This window comes from Emydura macquarii, unplaced genomic scaffold (assembly GCF_026122565.2).
Source record: "Emydura macquarii macquarii isolate MOO-44397 ecotype Brisbane River unplaced genomic scaffold, CSIRO-AGI_Emac_v2 contig_968, whole genome shotgun sequence".
NCBI lineage: Eukaryota > Metazoa > Chordata > Testudines > Chelidae > Emydura > Emydura macquarii.
In genome coordinates this window covers 382053-399184 of record NW_027131105.1, presented here as the reverse complement: position 1 = coordinate 399184, position 17132 = coordinate 382053, and the positions used below count along the sequence as shown (strand labels likewise).

The window sequence follows — 17132 nt, the reverse complement described above, 5'->3', positions numbered from 1 at the left end:
TTTTCAGAGCAGAACCATACTTAGAGATCTATTTCTGCCTTGGGAAATTAAAGCTGGATTCCATGGATTTGATTCCCTACACTTTCATATGCTTTGATGTGTGGTGGACGGGGCTGGAGGAAGTGCAATGGAACTCACAGGGAAGTTGGAAATAGGGAAACTCTTTAAAGTGAAGTAGCCCTATGACCCACTATTTCAATGTACTGCAATGTGCAAATTGCAATTCTACCTAAAGTGGACCTCCCCCTAGAGCAAAGTTATTCTGTGAGGAAAAAAATGTCACTACAAAAGGGTTCTACTGTGTAAGTTAAATTTTCGGTATTATGTCCAAAACCCACACACCAGTAACATTTACTTAAAAGTTAACAGGCAAGTAGGACAGGGGAGAAATACAGAACACACTGCTCAATTATATTAATGGTACTTGCATCACACATGAAAGATGAATATTGTCAATCTTTACACAGAGAAGATTTATTTAAAAAGAACAGGGAAAAAGAAGAGGAACAAGATTATCAAAACCAGCAAAAAGGATATGTCATTCTATAGCACTGGAGTTCACTCAAGGTGAAATCCCTCCCTCCTGCATAGAGTTATGGGTAACCAGGCTCTATGCTGGCATAATGCAGAAGGGGTTGAAACGGACTCTACTAAGCTCACGGGCTGGCCCGTGGGCCAGAGCCCCTCTGCACCAGACATAATGGGAGTGAAAATTCTGTTGAGAGTTTTGTCACTGATTTCAGTGAAGCTAGGATTTCACCCCAGACCTTGGGGCCATTGGATTTGTGTGAATACAGATCCTGTGAGCTCATCCCATTGTGTTCTTTCACACCAGCCTATGGGAAGCTGGCATGGACAGTTTTTCCATGATGCAAATAGGTGCTTTTATTTGTTCCCACGTTGTATTTGTGCCCACATTTATTATGCCCATGTTGCCATGTGAGGGGCTTCAAGCTAGACCTATACACTATGGGACAAATTCTCAGCTGCTGCAAGTGGTCACATCTCCACAGACTTCAATGGAGCTATGACAATTCATCCCTAATGAAGATCTGCCCCCTTGGGTGAATTTCACTCCTAAAAAACAGATTACAAGCACATATGGCAAGTGCGTGAACAACAGCAGACTATGAAAGCTGGGATTACAGCGCTCAAAATTAACCTGATAGATGTAGATTTAGCCATAACCTAAAATAGGTTGTGTCTAAAATGTACTCTGAAATAGAAAGTATCAGGTTTCTTATTTTCATGAATATATTATTAAGACAGGATAGAATTTCCACTGTAGTCAGCAAATACATCATTGACACTGTAGTACCAACAAAAACTATCCTTAGTTGATGATGATTGAAAGTGAGATCTAAGATACAATTTTTAGAGATGTTAATTCTCTGAGGGCCAAAAATTCATATCTGATGAATCTCCATTGAAGTCAATGGAGTTACAGCAGAATTAAATTTGGCCTCAGATGTGTTGTGCAGGTGGCACAGTTGCTCTCTAAGAGAAAGCATGCTGCTTGCACTGCCTTATGATCTCACTGTATTTACATTAGATGTTTTGTGAAGAGGTAATAGCAGCAGCCTCAGAGGAAGCCACACATTCTACTGTCCCAGCCAGATTGGGTAAGTGTCCTAAGGGTAGTGGCAGCTGTTGGTCTGCAGAATGAAGACTTGAGCTTTACCCTTTCATTGATGCCTAGGAGCTCATTCTAGCAAAAGTAAAATTAACTCCCTCTCCTCCCCCCACTCCCTGTATGAAGCTCAAATTTCAACTTCCTCCATTTAGCAGCAACAGCAGCAGACAGGAGGGGTATGCCAAAAGCCTGCTGTTAGTGTGTACAAGTCAGTAAATACAAGTACTTAGCTACTTATACTCTTTTAATATATGCTTTCATTCATTTGAATATATGTTTTCACTATTTCCCCCTTCAGAAAATACTTAAAACACTTTAGAAGCAAAATAAGAACAATTCTGGTTTTCAGGGAGAAAGAAAACAACAGTAAGGTTAGACAACGGAAGTTTTTCCAAGTCAAACTGGAGAGTTTCGGAACATCAGAGACATCTGGGAAGCATATGTACAGGAAGAAGCACAGTCTGATACAGCTGTATGTTACTGAAATAACAGAGGTAAGGAAACATCATATTAATCCTGAGTTTTAGATCTTATATACTTCAATAGCTAAATGGACACTTACTACCTAAGAATACAGTGGAACTTTATTTGGACAATCGTATTTCAGATAATTGAGGGAATTTTCAATCTTATTAATAAAATCTGGGGGGAGACATAACCCTTTTTGGAGCTTCATATAATCAAATCTGCACAATTTCAAATTAGATTTTCCCTTTTCACTCTCTGTAACTATGAATAAATGCTGTTCTCTCTAGGCAAGCTGCCATCATATTGATACTTCCTAGCCTGAGCTCCAGTCTGATGACACAGCAGGATTGAAAAAATTACAGCTCATTTGAATGCATCAGACTCAAGGACTTCCAAGATTATTTATATGTATTTTGTTAGTACATGTTCATCAAAAGATGGAGCTTTCCCATGCATACAAATGGAAACTGCATTTTCCCAGTGTTCTTGTTCATTATGAGACAATCATGTCAGCTTCCTATTTGATCATTGATCATTAATCCTGTGTGTGTGTGTGTGTGCGCGTGTGAGAGAGAGAATGGTTCAGTAACCTATTCTTTGTAGCTAGATTAGTAGAACATATTTTATATAACATGTTACCTAGCTGAGACATTCCTTTATGGTTATTTGAAGAAAACATAAGTTTGAATAAGAAGATTAGATAACACTTTAGACATACCATGAAGAGGGCCCTGTGTTTCATTAAAAAGTCCTTTAAGTTCATAATGTAGGAGCTGTGGGCACCTTCTGCTCCGGATGAACTGACCCTTGAAGAACTGGTATATCAGTTTAGCAGGCAAATGAACTTGATCTGACTTCTATATTCAGGGACTCGGAACTTAATTAAAGGTAGAGGAAGAACACAAAATAATTTGACTGACTGACTAACTGGATGAACTGCTGTACATTTTCTTAAGGCTAAGGACAGAATGATTTTATAGGCAAAGGAAAGAATGGTTGGAAGGCAACGAACAATAATGGAGTTTCCATTTTTCCTCATGAATAAAGAAATGCAAATAACCAGATTTAAGCTGTAATAGTGGCTTAAAACAAAATTTTTTTTTGTTTTTACCTATTTCAAGATGCAAAATAACAGATATGTTTCCTTTACATTTAGCATAGTGATACACTTGATATTTTAAAACTTTGAGTTTAATAAATTTTCCTTTGTCTCTGTGGTTCTCAAACTATGTGTGTGCACCAGCACTGATCTGTGAAGCCCTTCTTGGTGCTCCAAAGAATGAAACATTTCAGATGCCTGCAATGGGAAATAAGGGTTAGGACTGTTTTGGTGTCCATGAAAAAGCTGCATAGTGGAATTTAAGAATGACAAAGCAGGAGAACCACTGCCTTATATATATCTCAATTACTCTATACACTTTTATCTAGCTAAGGACCTACTTTCGAAGCAATTTTTACTGTGAAATGGATCTTACTATAAACATCATAGACCCAACCAGGATATAAACAGTTTGGTCTTCACTACATAGGTTATGTGAAACAATGCTTTATCCAAAATATGGGATCATGCTACTGCTCAAGTCTTTTACAGGCCTCTAATAAGATTCTGAAACTTTGTCTGTTCCCACCAGCACAGGCAAGATCAACTGTATTGTAATAAGGTAGGGAGGCTAGCATGTTACAACATGATCGCTAACACAGTAAAAATGTGCATGTGGGTGCTTGGTTGCCTTTTCCCCACTCCTTGAAATAACAATGCGATTTTATTCTCATCTATAGGGCAATTTTCTTATAGCCTGAATATTAATTATTTATAAAATGCCACAAATCAGAGAAACATGAAAAATACAACGTTATTCAGGTATGTCTGTTGACAAGTAAAATGAAAACTGGGACAAATGAAAACACCAAAGGCTGCTTAAAGTGGCATATTTTATATGTAAGCTATGTTTAGAAATTGAAAAAAATAGAAAGGGGATTTCAACATAACCACATTGCTTTAGCAAGACTTATCTCATGCATATGATAAAAATGAAAATAAGAGGAGAATTACACCTGCAGTAGAACTATTTTTTTAGTTCAAGATAATGTCCCATTCATAGCACAGATGTGGATTATATTTGTTTATATTTGTAAGTCAGAATGTGTAAGTAATCGTTAACTTGTCAAATGGCCGATAAAAGACAGCACCGCAGCCTACAGCACGTCATCTTCTACTTCATTCATCTGGCTTTCAGACTGTTTCATCATCACTCATATCCCAAATCTGTAATGAGAAAATAAGTGAAATTTCACTCAGTACCTCAATGACCTTATAAAACCACTTATAAAACCACTAATACAATTTAAAAAGAAGAATACATTTCAGTTATGGACCATCCACTAGACGTGGCCACATAGTATTAATGGAACTAACAGTTCACTGAATTTGAGGTTTTTGAGATCAGTAAATCATTAGCAAACCAAGTACTTTAGCTGCACACACATTTTGGCACTTGTAGTTATTTTTCTAATAGTCAAGATGAATAACTTCCATTGGTTGTTTGTGAACTACTCCTTTGGCTATTTGTTATTCCTTAATATCATTATACACGGTATGTTGCTGGTCCCTTGGTATTGTTTCTGCTTGCTGACTGCTTGACAAATTGTTAACAGGAAAAATAACAAATGATGAATAATAAATAATACACTTTCAATACAGACCTTTAGGAATTTGTGAACATTATCAGGAAGTATCAGTGGCCACCCAAATATTTGAGAAGATCCAATAGCATGATCCACAAATAGCAGCAAATTTAATTCAAGCTAAATGCAAATTTGTTTTTCCCCTCATTTTTTAAACAAGTTCTGCTAACCATTCAATAATTTACCAAAACACATATTTTGTGTAGTAAGATGTAATTGTACATTTATTTTGATTATGGCTAAGGTTAAGATTTTGTCACTATTATTTTTAGTAAAAATCATGGAGGGGTCATGGGCGATAAACAAAAATTCACAGGAGTGGTGACCTGTCCGTGACTTTTGCTAACAACAACAGGGGGTGGGAGGGTGGAGGGCTGAGTGGGGAAGGGGGAAAGAATGAAAATTGGAGCCCCACCATGCGGGGGGGAAGGGGGACACACATGGACTGACAGTCTAAGCACCACCGCTGGGATGTGGGGTTCAGCCAAAGCCATGGAAGGGGATGCACAGCCCCGGTCACAGGCATGAGTGAGCGCAGCTCCAGCTGAAGTCACAAGGTGGGGGTGCACAGCTCCAGCCGCTGCTGCATGAGGCAAGACGCTGACAATTGAAGCTGAAGAAATCACTGAGGTCTGCTAAAGTCATGGAATCTGAGACTTCCATGACTAAAATATATCCTTACCTACGGACAAGATCATTAGATATATCCTGGAAACCAGCCTGGAAAACAAGGTTAGCGTATTCACAGAATCCCCAAAGAACGTGGAATCCTAAGGGCCATACATATTGAAGGTGAGTTCTGTATTTTCAATCAGTTGTCAGGACACAGAGTGCCACATTTTAAAAAACTCAAAAATTTGCAAGTGCACCTGAAGCTCAATGAGTATTTGCCCCAGATTTCACCCCCCTAAGTTCCCTCCCTCCAAAAATGTTGCAATTAGAGATGTGAAAGGTATAAGAGAAGAGACAAGGGATAAGAAGGAAGGTCCTCTCATGGATCAGTAACTGGTGAAAAGACAGAAAACATACAGAAGGAATAAATGGTCAGTTTTCAGAATGGAGAGAGGTAAATACTGGTGTCCCTCAGAGGTCTGTCCTGCGACCAGTACTGTTCAACATATTTATAAATGATCTGGGAAAAGGGGTTAACAGTGAAGTGACAAAATGTGCAGATGATACAAAACCACTCAAGATTGTTATGTCCAAAGCAGAGTGTGAAAAGTTACAAAGGGCTCTCACAAAACTGGACGACTGGGCAAGAAAATGCCATATGAAATTCAATGTTGTTCAATGCAAAGTAATGCACACTGAAAAACATAATCCCAACTATACTTAAAAAATGATGGAGTCTAAATTAGCTATTAACACCCAAGAAAGATTTTGGAATAGTTGTGGATAGTTCTCTGAAAACATCTCCGCAGTGTGCAGTGGGAGTCAAAAAAGCAAACCAAATGTTAGGAACCATTAGGAAAGGGACAGTTAATAAGACTGAAAATATCATAATGTCATTATATAAATCTATGGTACGCCCTCACCTTGAATACTGAGTACAGTTCTGGTTATCCCATCTCTAAAAAGATATATTAGAATGGGAAAAGGTACAAAGAAGGGCAATAAAAATTATTAGGGTTATAGAACAGCTTCTATTTGAGGAGATATTAGAAAGACAGGGACTTTTTAGCTTGGAAAAGACACGACTAAGAGGGGATACGATAGAGGTCTATAAAATCATGAGTGATGCGGAGAAAGTGAATAAGTGTTATTTACTTCTTCATGTAACACAAGAACCAGGGGTCATACAATGAAATTAATAGGCAACAGGTTTCCAAACAAATGGATGTACTTCTTCACACAATGCACAGTCAATCTGTAGAACTTGTTGTCAGGGGAAGTTGTGAAGGCCAAAACTATAACAAGATGGTCAGGGATGCAATCCCATGCTTTGGATGTCCCCAGCCTCTGATTGCCAGAAGCTGGGAGTGGACAACAGGATGGATCACTTGATGATTGCCTGTTCTGGTCATTCCCTCTGAATCACCTGGCATTAGCCACTGTCAGAAAACAGGATACTGGGCTGGATGTACCATTGGTCTGAGACGGTATGGGTTTATGAAAAATAAATGAATTTGCAAGCAGTAAGAGTAAGTTACTTCCAAATAAAAAATTTTCCTTCCAAAATCCTTTTTCTCTGAATGTAAACTGTGGATTTTATATATTTCTCGATGTCTGACTACCATTTACAGGGATTGAGCCAAATACATTCCATTTAATTTAAAGAAGTTATATCAGAGAATGAATTTGGTCCTACAGGAATCATAGCTTAAAGCGGGACTTTAAGGAAGGTAACAAGACTAGATAACAGGTGGTCTTTGGTTTTACTGACAGGCTGTCATAATATCAATTTTACCCTTAATTCTGCTAGAAATTTGTCTAATACTTGGAGCTTTCCATGCATGTCCCAGCTAAATGACAGGGATAGACTATCTCGTTAGGTCCTTCTGACTATAGGAACAAGACTATAGGCATAAACCTTGGATCTCAAAAGGTTAGCCAGCCATAATAACTGAGTCTAGAAACTATGAGAGTCACGTTAGTGGCATTCTCTTTCTTAGCTGTCTCTATTGAGTATCAGGCCTGGGTTATCTGGAAGTGCTATGCATTGGTATTAGGTTAGCCACAAGATTATTCTCTTCTTTACATCCTGATTGATGGAAAAATATGTGCCAACAGAAGGGGCAAGATGCCAACATTTATTTAGGCTGTAAACTATTCAGGGCACAGACTATCACTCTATGTTTTTACAGTGACTACCACAACGGGGTCCTGTTCTTAGTTGGCCTGGAAGCACTACTACTGTAATACAAATAATAAATAAAAACAACTACATTTTCAGTCAGACTATAATTGATATTTACATATAATTTCAATAAAACCTATCCTTGCAAAATATTCTAGAATTTTGAATTCACTGACAAAGCCACACCAAAATCTGGACCTAGGAATGTCTCTATACACAGCTCTCTGTAAAACACATGGTAAATGGTAAGATTTTCTCAATTCCTAAAAGTGATTGTAAAATGGTGGTATAAATCCTTATGGAAAATACCGAAGGAACAGTTTGTTTACTGAAGGAAAAAAGAGTTGATGAGCAGCGTAGAGTTTGCCAATGAAAATACAAATGTCCAGCTCACCATTCAGGGTCAAGGATGTGGAAAACAAATATGAAAGAACTATCTTTAAATAGAGTTTATGGTATGAATCAAGCTGACAAAAGGCAAGAAATTCAAAGTTCAGGCTGATATTCCCTCCTCAACTAACCCCGCAGTGTTTTTCTAACTTTGTAAAAACAAAAGGGACAAATTTTAACCCTCACTCTTCTATGTATTAAAGAAAGATACTAAACACAGTTATAGATTGTACAGTGGGATGAGTTGAGGGCAGGGAGTCTCCAATTTTGTTTTAAACAAACATAGTGAAGGAAGCCAGATTGACAGCTCCAAAAGGCTTCTTTATCCATGGCAGAAATACATCAGGGTCCTAGCCAGCTTCCCTTCACTGTGCTAGCTGAGTATCTCATTTCTGTTCTAAACAGTGTGAGTGAGAACTTAAGAACATAAGAATGGCCATATTGGGTCACACCAATGGTCCATCTAGCTCAGTATGCTATCTTCCAACAGTGGCAATGCCAGGTGCTTGAGGGAATGAACAAAACAGGGCAATTATCAAGTGATCCATCCCCTGTTATCCAGTCCCAGTTTCTGGCAGTCAGAGACTTAGGGACACCCTGAGCATGGGTTTGTTCCTGATCATCTTGGCTAATAGCCATAGATGGACTTATCCTCCATGAACTTACCTATTTCTTTTATGAACCTTTTTATACTTTTGGCCTTCACAACATCCCCTGGCAATGAGTTCCACAGGTTTCCTGTGCACTGTGTGAAGAAATACTTCCTTAAATTTGTTTTAAACCTCTGCCTATTAATTTCACTGAGTGACCCTGGTTCTTGTGTTACGTGAAAGGGTAAAAAAACATTTCCTTATTCATTTTCTCCAAATAAGTTTGCCCTATATGCTTTCTTGAACGCTTTACTGAGAGTGGTTGCAAGAGTACCACTTGTACTGACGGTGTTGATGATCTGGAGATATCTTCTTTTGGAAGTGGCCTGAAATTTCTGACTTATTTCAGACAGGCCCCTTGACAGCTGTCAGGTGTCAACCTCTTAATTTCTCCTGACCTAGGGTGGATTTGAACTGGTACTTTAGAAGTGAAAGGTTCCCTATCCCATTACCTTTCTAGTCACCTTGTTCAGCCTTAATTTTTTATGTCCTAGTTCCTCTCAGATAAAGTCAGATACTGAATTTTCTATACGGTAGTTTATTTTATGTCTTAAATCTCCTATACAATGTTCTAAAATGCACATTTAAAAAAACCCTGAAGTTTTATTTTATGCTCTAAACTATTTGCTCAGTTAGCCCCCAAGCTGTATTTTGGAGTTTTAACTAAAGAGCAGTTGAAGCGATTTATTTTCTAAATTGGTAAAAATAAAGAATAACTCAGGGTCTAAGACCTGACATCCTACCACTGCTTCTTAAAAGAGTATAGCAGCATCTACAACTTCCCTCAGGGATCAGGATTTTGAGTTTTCATCTCACCCTGATAAGCTGATATACCAACTGATATTCTGTTAGGACCTCTATGGGTCAGTGACTTTTTGTTGTATATTTATACAGTGCCTAGTAGTAGGGGACCTCTAAGCTCTACCACAATACAAATAATAATCACAACTACTTTTCAGTTTATTTTTTCTGTTGGGGGAAGGGCACTGTCTTCAAGCATTTAGTTGCCAACATGTAGAAGGGAAAGCTGAAAAGTGTAAAAACTTATGACATAGTAATAGGAAGACATTGGACACGTGCCCCGCTTTACGTACCTACAATGCTTTAATGCAGAGTACCATAGAAACATTTCTTATTTGTAGAATCCATCCAATTACACTCTATTAAATAGGGTAACATTTCCTAATTGTAATCTCTCTACAAACTCATGCTCTTAGAAACCATTGAGTATGATTAACAATGAATTGAAAGAGTGAAAAATAAGAAAGATTTAAATTTAAATAGATTACATAACTTCCTACCTAAATAAGCTTCTTTTCTAGAATTTTTGAAATAGTAATGTTTGCAAAAGATCTGAATTGAGTTTTACAGATATTAAATCATTATGCAAACATCCTGGATTGAAACACAATATATTTGAGAAGGATGGTAATATCTTACTCCCACAACAATAGGCTTTATATACTGCAGGGACAGATCACTTAGTCCAGAAGAATACCCTGTGTCTTGATCACAGCATTGCAAGATTCTGGTCAGTTTCTGACTGTGGAAGGAACTAGCCAGAATTTTGTTGTATAATAAGGCTCTCTGCTGCGATGACTAATCTCCTGCTTGCTACCAGATATTGCTCCACCAGAATATCTTTCACAGCCAGGTTTTTTAAAAGAATAAACACACCAACAAAAAACACCAAACAGGGTTTAATTTTCAAGTTGAAATGGGGGATTTGGTATTGGGGGAAACAATCAAGCAAACCTCGAGGAAGCTCAATAATCCAAAGGTGGAGCAAACTTGTCAGGTCCAGTTTAGCCCCAACGTGTTAGACTAGACAGTTATACAGCTCCATCTTTGTAAGGAATCTGGGGAAATAAGTGGAAAGGAAGAAGAGGTGCACAATAGGAGAAATGACGAGGAAATAATAAAGTAGCTCAACACTAAGTTAAAGCTTGCAGAGATAAAGCACAAAAACAAAACAACAGTGCAAGAATTATTCAGCACAATATGAATCTTGATCTGCATGTAGACACTCAATCTGGTGTATATATTCTCAGTGAAAAGCTTCTAGAGTAGTCACAGCCTGATTTTTTAGTTACAGAAGAATGTAGTGGCCTGCTTGCATCAAAGTTATCTCTAACCAAACTGAGCATGGAGAGATAGAAGAGGATAAGGATAATTTCACACAAAAATGAATAACTACATTTTAAAAATCAACTAAATGGCAGCAAGCTGGAAAAAAACACATTAGCTGGGCATGTCAAGCTGTAATGGCAAAATATCCCTCTAAAGGGAAAGCAGTACTACATTGTGTTTAGACCTGAATTACATAAACATCAACCCTCACAGCAAGGTTATAAATGTCATATGCTCTTAGTTAACAGCAATAGATGTTTCCATGAAAAACAGCTTAAACTAGATGGGAATTCCAAATATTGTGAAAGAAGCAAATGAATGGTTACTAGCCTTTTAAAAATTCGTATTCAATGTATTTTTTTAAAATGCTAAAAACAAACAGTTACAGTCCCTTAATTGATGGGCAAGAAGGAAGGATCCAGTTTATTGTGACTTTTTTAAGAGCAGCATTTCAGAAAGAGAAAAGATGTAAAAGAGGATAGTATCTAAATGACTGTTATGCCTGGCACCTGATGTCCAACTAAAGCTGTGAATTTGGATTTTGTTTTGAGCTCCCTTTCTCCTACAGCACACCTTGGTGAATCAATCTAACTGAAGCAATAAGTAATGACAGGGAGGTAATAAAATAGGCAAATAATGAACCAGCTGTCAAACTTACGCAGTTTGTACAGATCTGAAGAGATTATCTGAATGCACCTGTTATGTTCAAGTACCTACTTAATATTTAAACTTCACTTTAGGGGTTCTTAAGTTTCAGATGCAAATTAAATCTATTCAAGATTACAGAAGCATTTCCACACTTATATTCTTGAAACAACAAGTATTATTTTCCTGCATAACAGGAAGAGGGGAAAAAACCCATTGAACTACGTTAACTGTTCATTCATTTCTCAGTCACTGATTCAAAACAATTTCAATACATATTAAAGGGACAATAAGTACTTTTAATTTCCTTCCTGCAACAAAAGTATCTGTAACTTCTTTTCTGTGAGAACAGATATAAAAGTATTAGGCGGGTTTTGTGTGTGTACATGTGTAGAAATATGTAGCAATTTTTATATTATATGATTAAAATATATAGTGCAAATAAATAGAGATAGTTATGGCTTTATAGGCAGAGCTGGAAGAACACAAGACTATCCTTCCAGACTAAGTAAGTGTGTGTGTGTTACTGTAATGCATAATACTGTCATTTGCTCATGCAAATGATCAACTCAATGTCAAAGTTGCTATTTCCATACATATAACGTGCTTAGAAAAATGTAATATAAACACCTATATATACATTATTATATAATACAAATGTTGTGTATAATATTAATCATTTTATACACATATATACATTTCAAACATTTTAAAGAATAAAAAGCTCATGAACAGATTTGAACTCTTAACTTAAGGCTGAAATTCAGCCCAGTATTCAATGTAATACTTGAGTATCACATAAAAGTACCCACTCTTCTCAAACTTCTAGAGATAAAACATAATATAGTCCCTGATTCAGAAAAGCATCCTTATTCAATTATTATTATTGTTATTTTAATCATGTTTATTACAGTAATGCCTAAGGGCCAAGCAAGAGTGGGGCCGCACTGTGCTAGGCACTGTACAAACACAGAGTAATAGACAGTCCCTGCCTCGACGAGCTTACATCTAAACAGACAAGAGACTACAAGGTAGAAAAAGGGTAGAACACACAAGCAGAGTGAACAATGTGATGGAGGCAAATATCCCAGCAGCTCCATGATTTTTTTTCAGGGGGGGTGAGGAGGGAGAAGAGGTGTTAGTGGGTAGGGTTATGGAAAATAGTTCTTGTCAAACTCACTACATTTTTTTTTGATAAGATCGTAAAATTGGTTAATAAAAGTTATAGTGTTGATGTAATATACTTCAACTTCTGTAAGGCATTTAACTTGGTACCACACCACATTTTCATTAAAAAACTAAAATAATATAAAATTAACATGGCACTAACAGAAGTGTTGGAACCAGAGGGCATATCTACTGACATAGCTACTGCGCTCATGGAGGTGGTTATATTATGTCGAAGGGAAACCTCTCTCCCGTCAGTATAGAGCGGCTACATGAGTGATCTTATAGCAGCACAGCTGCATTGGTACAGCTGTGGCGCTGTAAGCTCACTAGTGTAGACGTGGCCTTAAATAGGGAAAGAGCGACTTAAGAATCACTAAAGGTTTGACTATACTTAAACGCTGCAGCAGCGCAGCTACACCGCTTCAGTGAACATGCTACCTACACTGACTGCCTCTCCCATTGGCGTAGATACTCCTGCTCCCCGAGACGGGGTAGCTAAATAGATAGGATAATTCTCCCACTGACCTAGTGCTGTCTACACTGGGGTTTGGCTGGTTTAACTGCATTGCTCAGGGGGTGTGGATTTTTCCCATTCCTGAGCAACGTAGTTACACCGACCTAATTTCCTAGTGTAGAGCAGGCCTTAGAGAAATTAGATATTTTCAAGTTGGCAGGGCCTGATGAAATGCATCCTAGAATATTTAAGGAACTTACTGAATAGATCTCTTGAGGCACTCGTGATTATCTTTGAGAAATCATGGAGGACGGGAGAGATCCAGGGAACTGCAGAAGAGCAAATATAATACCTATCTATAAGAAGGGAATAAGGACAACCCAGGGAACTATAGACTAGTCAATTTCAGTACCCAGAAAGATATTAGAGAAATAATAAAACAACCAATTTGTAAGCTCCTGGAAGATAAGAAGGTGGTAACAGTAAACATGGATTTGTCAAGAACAAATCATATTAAACCAACCTAATATCCTCCATTGACAGGGTAGAAAGATGATCCTTGTAGATTCAGGGGAAGCAGTATATGAGATGTATCTCAACTTCACTAAGACTTTTGATACTGTCTCACACAACCTTCTCATAAGCAAACTAGGAAAATATAGCCTAAATGAACCTACCATAAAACTGGGTGCAAAATTGGTTGGACTATACTCAGAGAATTGTTATCAATGGTTCACAGTCAACCTGGAAGGGCATATCAAATGGGATCTTGGAGATCTGTCCTGGGTCCAGTTATATGCAATATCTTCATAAATTATTTGGATAATGGCATAGAGAGTACACTTATAAAAGTTTGCAGACAATACTAAGCTAGGACGGGTTGTAAGCATTTTGGAGGGCAGTATTATAATTCAAAATGATCTTGACAAACTGGAGAAATGGTCTGAAATAAATAGGATGAAATTAAAAATATGGCTAAATGCAAAGTACTACACGTAGGAAGGAATAATCAATTGCACAAATACAAAATGAGAAATGACTGCGTAGGAAGGAGCACTGTAGAAAAAGATCTCAGGATTATAGTGGATCACAAAGTAAATAAAAGAGTCAATAATGTAACACTGTTGCAAAAAAACACCAATATCATTTTGGTAGGTATTAACATGAGTGCTGTAAGCAAGACATGAGAAGTAATTCTTCCACTCTACTCAGCACTAATAAGGCTTCCAGTTCTGGGCACTACACTTTGGGAATGATGTGTACAAACTAGAGAAAGTCCATAGGGGAGCAACAAAAATGATCAAAAGTCTAGCAAACATGACCTACAAGGAAAGACTGGGAAAAAATGGATTTGTTTATTTTGGAGAAGAGAAGACTGACGGGGGACATAACAGTCTTCAAGTATGGAAAATGTTGTTATAAAGAGGAGGGTGATAAATTGTTCTCCTTATTCACTGATAAAAGGACAAAAAGCAATAGGCCTAAATTGAGCAAGGGAGATTTAGGTTAGACATTAGGAAAAACTTCCTAACTGTCAGGGTAAGTTTAGCACTGGAAGGTTATGGAATCTCTGTCATTGGAGGTTTTTAACAACAGATTAGACAAATACATGTCAGGGATCATCTAGATAATACTTAGTCCTGCTTCAGTGCAGGGGACTGGACTAGGTGACCCATGAAGTTCCTTCCAGTCCTACATTTCTCTGATTCTATGATTTTACCTCTGTATTTGCCACTAGTGCAACTGCTGCTGGAAAACTATGTCCAGTTCTGATGCCCACAATTCAGCATGGATGTTGATCAATTGGAGAGGGCCAGAGAAGAATCACAAGAATGATTAAATGATTGGAAAACATGCCTTACAGTGACAGACTCAGGGGCTCAATTTATTTAGCTTAACAAAGAGAAGGTTAAGGGGTGACTTGATTAAACTAGAAGTACCTTTATGAGGAACAAATTTAATTATGGGCTCATCAATCTAGCAGAGAAAGGTATAAAATGATCCACCGGCTGGAAGTTTAAGTTAGACAAATTTAAATTGGAAATAAGGCATACATTTTTAACAGTGAGGCTAATTAACCATTGGAACAACTTACAAACGGTCGTGGTGGACTCTCAAGCATTGACTATTTTAAAATAAAGGTGTAATGTTTTTCCAAATGACAGACTGTAAGAATTATTTGGAGGAAGGTCTATGGCCTGTGTTAAAAAGGAAGTCAGACTACATTATCACAATGGTTCCTTCTGGCCTTGGAATCTATGAATCTAGTTAGGGAGGGGATCAGTTAAATGGAAAGACAAAAAAAGGAAATGGGCTGATGGGGATAACAAGGCTGGGGAAAAAGGAGTAAGAGGGGTAGATGTTGAGTGAAGCTGAGATGAAAAGACTATGAAGGGAAGAGGAGTTGGGAGGAGGGGGTGGAGGTTGGAGCATACAGACAACCAGCACAGGGCAGAGGAAGTTCAGTGAGAACTGTAGAAAGTTATCAGAATATCCAAAGGTCATTGCTTTTGCTGCTTCTATTTCTACCCACAGGAGTCTCTGGCTGGTTCCTTTCTACAGTTTCTTCCCAAGTGGAGATGGTGTGATGGGAGTACAGGGGCACACCAACAGGGCCTAGTGCCCCAGAGGGGGTGTGTGGGTCTCTTGCACAATTTGGGTCCAAAAACATGCTAGGCAGGGATGCCAGTTGGCTGCTTCTGCCCCTCTCGGCTGGAGTCTCAGGAAAACACTTAAGCACATGGGTTAACTTTAAAGAAACAAAAAAATTTTTAACAGCTATACATCACGAGCTTTTGACACATGATATGGTCAGTAGGAAAAAAATTCAATGGGCTATCAGGCAGATGAGAATTTTACAAGAATCATGTTCTTGTTCTTTTGGCATGTTGTTAAATCATCACATAAATATTATAAATCTGTTATATATTTATTATATATATCAAAACGTATTCTACAATCACCTGCATATAGGGACCAGGGAATGGGAAGTCATTCCTAATGGATAGAGTCAGGCACCTGGAACTGCAGTCAGAGCTGGGGTCAGAGTCAAGCCAACGGTCAGAGCTGGAGTCAGCATTGGGGTAGGACAAAAGAGCAGGGACCTGGAGTAAGGCACGAAAGCAGGAACTGGGAGCAGACAGGGGTTGGGGATAAGGAGGACAGGAACACGCTGGGACGCAGGAACCCAGAGGCAGGTAAACAGATGGGGTCCATAGAAGCAGTCAGCCAGGAATTCACTTAGTTGCTTAGACAATGTCCCGTGCCCTCCCTCTGGCTTCAGTAGTGTATCCCAGCCAGTTGGTAGATCTGGATGTCTCCCCCCATCAGAAGCTTCATGGGCATGGCTCTTTGTGGGTGGCAGCCACAGTCTAAGCACTGCGTGGGGACTCTGAATACTACAGTGGAGGCATGTGACCCCTCACAGTATGACATACACATCGAGCTATGCTAGCAATCCTGGTGTGACTCTTACAGTATTTTTTCCAGTTCATTGACGATATCACCTTTCAGAAACAGCAGCAGGAATGAGATTGTAACTTTAATTAATTAAACTCATGAGCTACAACATGTAATACTCTTCAGAACTTCATATTATGGACTGAGGGAAAATAATTATCTAGTTCAGCACCCTGCTTTCATCTATCATGGATATTTACTGCATGAGGAAGCACCACACAATCTTATTAGCATTGAAAATTTGTCCTGAGCACTTAAATATTTTGCAATTCTCCCATCCCCTTTCTGCCCCCAGGAAAAAAAGTAAATGAGCAGCAAGACGGCAGCTGTAAAAGGAGTATTAATGACATTAATGTGAGTGCTTAGCTTTGTTCTCAGTTCACACCCTGATGCATGACAGAGTCTGTGGTGTGACTTGTCAACTGTGATGAGAATTTCTGCTGTACCTAAGTGGAATGAGTATATGTCTCTGAGCATAGGCTATAACAATTTGGATATAAGCACCACATTAGAAGCTCTCAGAGAGGTTTGGAACAAGAGATAAATCTAAATGGCTAGCTACAGGATATGATATTAAGCACTTCTGATTCTTCAATTAAAAGGCATGCATTCACTTCTATATAAAATATAGAAAAGTCTGGGGCTTCACAG

At 38.3% G+C, this 17132-nt stretch overlaps 1 protein-coding gene across 2 annotated transcripts in view; it reads right to left on the bottom strand.

The window, feature by feature from the left end:
* Positions 1-3362: 3362 nt before the first annotated feature.
* ATG7 (autophagy related 7) overlaps positions 3363-17132 on the bottom strand; it is a 233792-nt gene continuing 220022 nt past the window's right edge. For both annotated transcript variants that reach the window (XM_067543746.1, XM_067543747.1), the window contains exon 19: positions 3363-4367. In XM_067543746.1, coding sequence (XP_067399847.1) covers positions 4335-4367 — 33 coding nt within the window. In that variant the 3' untranslated portion in view covers positions 3363-4334. The remainder of the gene's footprint in view (positions 4368-17132) is intronic.